This window comes from Onychomys torridus, chromosome 8 (assembly GCF_903995425.1).
Source record: "Onychomys torridus chromosome 8, mOncTor1.1, whole genome shotgun sequence".
Classification (NCBI taxonomy): domain Eukaryota; kingdom Metazoa; phylum Chordata; class Mammalia; order Rodentia; family Cricetidae; genus Onychomys; species Onychomys torridus.
The window spans coordinates 3,267,446-3,273,445 of record NC_050450.1 but is presented as its reverse complement, the minus strand read 5'-3'; the positions used below and the strand labels follow the sequence as shown (position 1 = coordinate 3,273,445).

The 6,000-nt window shown below is 41.4% G+C and overlaps 1 protein-coding gene across 3 annotated transcripts in view; it reads left to right on the top strand.

Moving 5' to 3' along the window:
• Nucleotides 1-221: 221 nt before the first annotated feature.
• Nucleotides 222-6,000, top strand: part of Spidr (scaffold protein involved in DNA repair) — a 306,197-nt gene continuing 300,418 nt past the window's right edge. For all 3 annotated transcript variants that reach the window (XM_036196155.1, XM_036196157.1, XM_036196154.1), the window contains exon 1: nt 222-274. In XM_036196155.1, coding sequence (XP_036052048.1) covers nt 242-274 — 33 coding nt within the window. In that variant the 5' untranslated portion in view covers nt 222-241. The remainder of the gene's footprint in view (nt 275-6,000) is intronic.

Sequence of the window (6,000 nt, the reverse complement as noted above, 5' to 3'; positions counted from 1 at the left end):
CAGTTTGAAATATAACCTCTTGATCCTGGTGACTGCTCTGAGGTCTTGCCAGCTAAGAGAGCTGGTGTCCGATGGAGCACTTTCCAGGCTCCCTCTGGGAACTGCCTAGAACAGCGGCGCCCTCGCTCGTCCAAACCCCGCCATGGCTTCCGGAAGGGGTGGAGTGCGCGAGGCGCGGCTTCCGGAGGGAATAGATTGCGGAAGGGGCGGCGAGTGCGAGGGGCGGGCTGTGCTGTGGGAGATGTCCGGAGGCGGCCGCGCTGGCGCGTCCAAGGTACGCTGTGCTGTTGCTATGGAAGCCGAGTGCGGGCGCGTGGCTCCGTGGGCCTCTCGGGTTGGCCCTGGCCCAGTCGGATGGGCCCGCGCGGGTTGTGGCGGTCGGGCTGGCGCAGGGTGTCCTCGCCCTGTCCGCCAGGTCTGCGCTGAATGGTGCTCAGAACTGAGCGCGCCAGTGCAGACCGGGACGAAGGAAAGCGCTGCTGGGAACTTGGAATGAGTGTGGCAGCTGCAGTCTGGCAATTCACTTGTCTTCGTTTTATTCTGTTGCTTAATATACCAAGACAGCAATGAGTATTGGAATGTGCCTTCTCATTTTTCCTAGATGTCTTTCCTTACACTTTGCTTTCCCGCCCAAACTTTCTGAGAGGAGTTGCCTCTCAGGTGTGTTCAGCGGTCTCGGTACACTGTAGGCAGGGCATGTAGGAACTGTTACATGGATGACATTTAAGTGAACATACCTTCTCTTCATTATTTCGTCATTGTGTTCCTCTTTAGTCATAGTTTGCCTTTTCAAAATCCCTCACTTACAGATGTTTGTTTCGTAATACTCAAAATTTAAAACAATACAGTGCTTCATTCCTTGATCTGCTCTTTAAATGAAAACATGCTGAAAAATTATCCCACATAAACGCTTCAACTACCTTACCACTGCCATTCTTTATTTCTCAAATAGACCCGATAGACCACACTGCCAATTTTGTAGTTGATTTAGGGAGCAGAAGCACATGTGACTTATGGCTTAAAAACTGATTTAATTTCGGAAAGATTAAAATGTGAAAAAAAAATTAGAACATTGCTAAATCTACCATAAATTATTTAATTATTGCAGCAATTGATATCCTTGTCATCAGTGTTTGTTTATTTAAGTGTCCCTGAAGTCCTGATTTTCATAGCTGTTCATTTCCTTTTCCTTACTGCCCTGCTCCGAATTTTGACATTGTGACTTTTCTCAACTTGAAGAGTGTGTCCTGGGTAGTCTTGTGCTTTAACTGCCACCACTGTATAACAGGCTACACTATGTTATGAAATCACCATTCTTTCAGTGTACTAGGACCTAACAATTTTTTTCCTAATTTAGTAATCTAGTTCTTTTGACTTTTTATTTCTACCCTCTTCATTCTCTTATTTTTCAATAGTTTTTCTTTTCAGTAGTTGTGTTATTTATTGCTGCGTAAAAATTGCTTCAAAACTGAAGCAGCTTTTAACAAATATTGACCAAAGGCCAGGAATCTGAGTGTAGCTTAACCTGTGCTTGTAGCTCAAGATTTCCCACAAGGTCTTCTTCTAGTTCGCTGAGGTGGTGGTTGATAAGTTCAGTTTATTTCCATAGGTCGGCTTACAAGAGAGTAGGAGACTTTCTCAGCAGCAAGTGGAACAGGATCTCATGTAACACAGGCTGGCCCTGAATTCACTGTGTAAGTGAAGGTGACCTTGAATCTCACCATCCTGCCCCTACCATCAAGTGCCATCACACCTTGCTTTTATTTAAAATTTAATTTTGGGGGGTGGGTGGGAAGGGGGCAGGGCTCATTATATAGCTTTGGCTGATTTGGAACTTATTATGTAGATGAGGCTGGTCTCAAACCTACCCCCACCTCCCCATGGTTGGGATTACAAATGTGAACCACCACATCAAGCCTCTGTCAGTTCTCTCTTCAGTGTTTTGAAGAAGGTACTGTTTGTCTTGTTTTATGGTTGATGAAAGTGACTCCTAGCAGGAGATCAAATAATTTGCCCAGTGCACACAGCACTCAGGTGTCTCTCATGATCTTGCTTTGTGTTCACCTTTTACACCTTCCATAATATGGCCAGGTTTAATTCTTTTCTTTTTTCTTCTTTTTTTTTTTTTTTCTTCTGTTTTTTTTTGAGACAGGGTTTCTTTGTGTAGCAGCTCTGGCTGTCCTGAAACTCTTTGTAGACTAGGCTGGCCTCAAATTCACAGAGATCTGCCTGTCTCTGCCTCCTGAGTGCTGGTATAAAAGGTGTGCATCACTCTGCCTGGCTGTGTCTATACTTTTGACTCCTTTTTATAAACATAAGATGAGGACGATGTCTCCAATTCATGCTCCTTAGAGCCTTAATTGTAAATATGTGATGAATTTGTGCGTATACTAGGTGTGAAGAAACATGGAGAAGCACCCTCATAACAAATCTTTAATATCAGCTTTAGCTCTTCAACTTCCTGCTCATAGAGTTTCGGACAAGTGTAGCTGGAGTTTTTCTCAGTCCTTTTTGGCCCACAGTCAGGACATATCTTTCTCACCCGCCAGACCCACAGCTGCTCAGACCCAACCAAGTAAACACACAGAAACTTATATTGCTTACAAACTGTATGGCTGTGGCAGGCTTCTTGCTATCTAGTTCTGATATCTTAAATTAACCCATTTCTGTTAGTCTATAACTTGCCATATGGCTCGTGGCTTACCGGTACCTTACATCTCACTTGTCATGGCAGTGGCTGGCAGTAACTCTCCCCTTCACCTTCCACTTCCCAGACTTCTCTCTGTTTGTCCCACCTATACTTCCTGCCTGGCTACTGGCCAATCAGTGTTTTATTTTAACCAATCATAGCAACACATTTGACATACTTGAACATCCCACAGCAGACAAGACACTGTCAACCTAAATAATAGCTAGAGAGATATTTCCAAAGACTAATGACACTCATATGAGATGTGTATACTATAGTAAAATATAAGCACATTCAAAGAGAATAAAGCGAGGAGAGACTTTTAAAGACCATAAGAGAGAAATAAGGAAAGTTGTGTTTTTCTGATGACTCCTTCTGTCTTAGGGTTACTGTTGCTGCTATGAAACACCATGACCAAAGCAACCTGGGGAAGAAAGAATTATAGGCTTATATTTCCACATCACAGTTTATCATTAAAGGAAGTCAAGATAGGAACTCAAGCAGGGCTGGAACCTGGAGGCAGATAGAAGCCGATACAAGGGCCATGGAAGGATGCTCCTCATTGGCTTGCTCAGCCTGCTTTCTTACAGACCCCAGGACCACCAGCTGAGGGACAGCATCACCAACAATGGACTGGAACCCTCCCATCTATACCAATTAAGAAAATGCTCTACAGGTTTGCCTGCAGCCTGATCTTATGGTGGTTCCTTCCTCTAAGATATCTTTAGCTTGTGTCAAGTTTACATAAAACTAGCCAGGACATCTCTAACACGACTTCAGGTCCTCATCACCAAACATTTTATAAGTGCTTCTTGCTTGATGGCTGTCACTTGGTAGACATTATTTAAACACAGTGTATACTTCCATTTGAAGTGAAGTATGGGTTTTGATTTTCAGGGAAGCAGGAGTAAAGGAGTTATCAGAGTAAGAACGTTCACTATTCTAGGATTTAGTGCTATACAGAATAAGGTTAGCTTTAGGTAGTAGGAACAGAGGGAAGAAGGAAAGCTCAGTAGATGGAAGTTCATGAACCTTTATAATGGCTGATATTTTTTCCCTGAGGGAAGATGTGATAGGTCAAGTTAGGCTTACATGGAGGGAGATATATAAAGAATTGTGAGTATAGAACTCTGGTGTGTTTGAGTACAGAGGGCTAGGAAATGAATAAGAATGTTCACTAAAATTGATTGTGGTAGTTTGAATATAATTGGGAATGGCATTATTAGGAGATGTGGCTTTTGTCATAGTAGGTATGGCTTTGTTGGAGGAAGAGTGTTACTGTGGAGGCATACTTTGAGGTCTCATATTTTCTCAAGGCACTCCCAGTGTTTCAAACCACTTCCTGCTGCCTGCCAGGCAAAATGTAGGACTCTGAGCTCCTTCTCAAGCACCTTGTCTGCCTGCATGCCACCATGTCATACCATGATGATAATAGACTACACCTCTGTAAATGTAAGCCACCCCAATTAAATGTATTCCTTTATAAGAGTTGCTGTGGTCATGGTATCTCTTCACAGCAATAGAAACCCTAACTAAGACACTGACCAAAGACACACACATTAGAAAATATGGAAGGAGCTAGCCTAATCTTTGATTCATTTTACAGTAGTCCTATGGACTGGTGATTGGTTAAGTTGGTTGGAGTCTTAGTACTTAAAATGCAATACTGAAATAGTTGGTCCTCGAGTGCAGAATAACACGGGGGATAATCTCAGTTGGGAGAAGGATAATGACTGATAAAGCCAGTGGAAAAATTCCACTGAATTCCCAGACACATATAGCCTAGAGCCAGTGTCTCCTGAGGGCCCACATCCTGGTTTATTTACAGCCATCTTGCCATGTCATCCCATGGTAGGGGGAAAAAAATGAAGAACTCGTCAGGATTTCTTTTCAAATTTATCTTTTAGGTTTTAGCCTAAGTAATGGTTTTAGTCTGGCATTTTCCCACATATGTGTCATTCTACTTTAATTCATTGCCCCTCCCCGTTGTCCTCTCCTTTGGTGGACACCCTTCCTTTCCTCAGATGGCCCTGTGCTGCTGCTGCTTCTTTGCTTTTTTTTGAGTCAGGATCTCGTGTTCTAGGCTAGCTTCAAACTCAATGTACAACCAAGAATTACTTTGAACTTCTGAATGTTAGGATTGCAGAAAATGTGCCACCACGCCTGATTTTATATAGTGTTGGGACTGTGCGTTGTGCATGACAAGCAGACACTGCTGACTTAGCTGTATCCCCAGCCTCTCTTCCTTCTCCTATGTGTCCTTATCCTTTCTTCTGCTACACATATCATCTCTTAATATTGCTTCCTCCTCATGATTCTCTAGTTTTATGACCTACACACAAATATTTTAATACTCATATATATATGTATATTCATATGTATAATTTAAGTTTAGATTCCACACATGAGAGAAAACATTTCTCTTTCTGAATCTGATGTAATCAACATGATTTCCACTTTCATTTACTTTGCTGCAAATGTTATGCTTCTGTTTTCATTATGGCTTCGTGAAATTCCATTATGTGTGTATTATATTTTTATTTTTAATCCATTCACTTGTTTATGGATGTCTTGGCTGGTTCCCTTTCCTGGCTACCATGAATAGAGCAGCAATAAACATGGATATACAAATATCTCTCTGGTATGTTGACTTAGAGTCCTCCGAGTATCTACCTGAATGGGTCATATGGTATTTACATTTTTAGTTTTTTTTTTTTTTTTTTTTTTTTTTTTTTTTTTAACATGGATTTCTCCATGTTGATTTCCATTGTGGCTACTCGGTTTGCATTCCCATCAATAGTGAGTAAAGATACTTGTTTCTCCATATCTTTACCAGAATTTATTATCTTTTTTTTTTTTTTTTTTTCTTTTTTGGATGATAGCCATTCTGACTGGGGTGAGACAGATCTCAAAGCAGTTTTAATTTGCATTTCCTTGATAGCTAAAGGATTTAAAAAGAATTTATTGGTCATTCTTATTTGTTTTGAGAATTCAATGTAATTTTTGTAGTACTTTATATTTCTTCGATAGTAGTCCCATGTCTGGTAGTGGACAAATATGTTTTTCCCATTCTGTAGGCAGTCTCTTTTCTCTGCTGATCATTTCTTTTGCTATTCGGAAGCTTTTTAATGTCATAGGTCCAGCCTATATTGTTTGCTCCCAGGGTCCGTGGAAGAGTTTAACAACCAGCTGAGGATTCTAATCTGGGGGCTATCCAATTAATCTAAGCACACTGAGCTCGTTAGTCCATTCACTTTATTCTTCTAAGTCAATTTTATCTACACGGTTTCTTTTCTGTTCTCATACTTAGC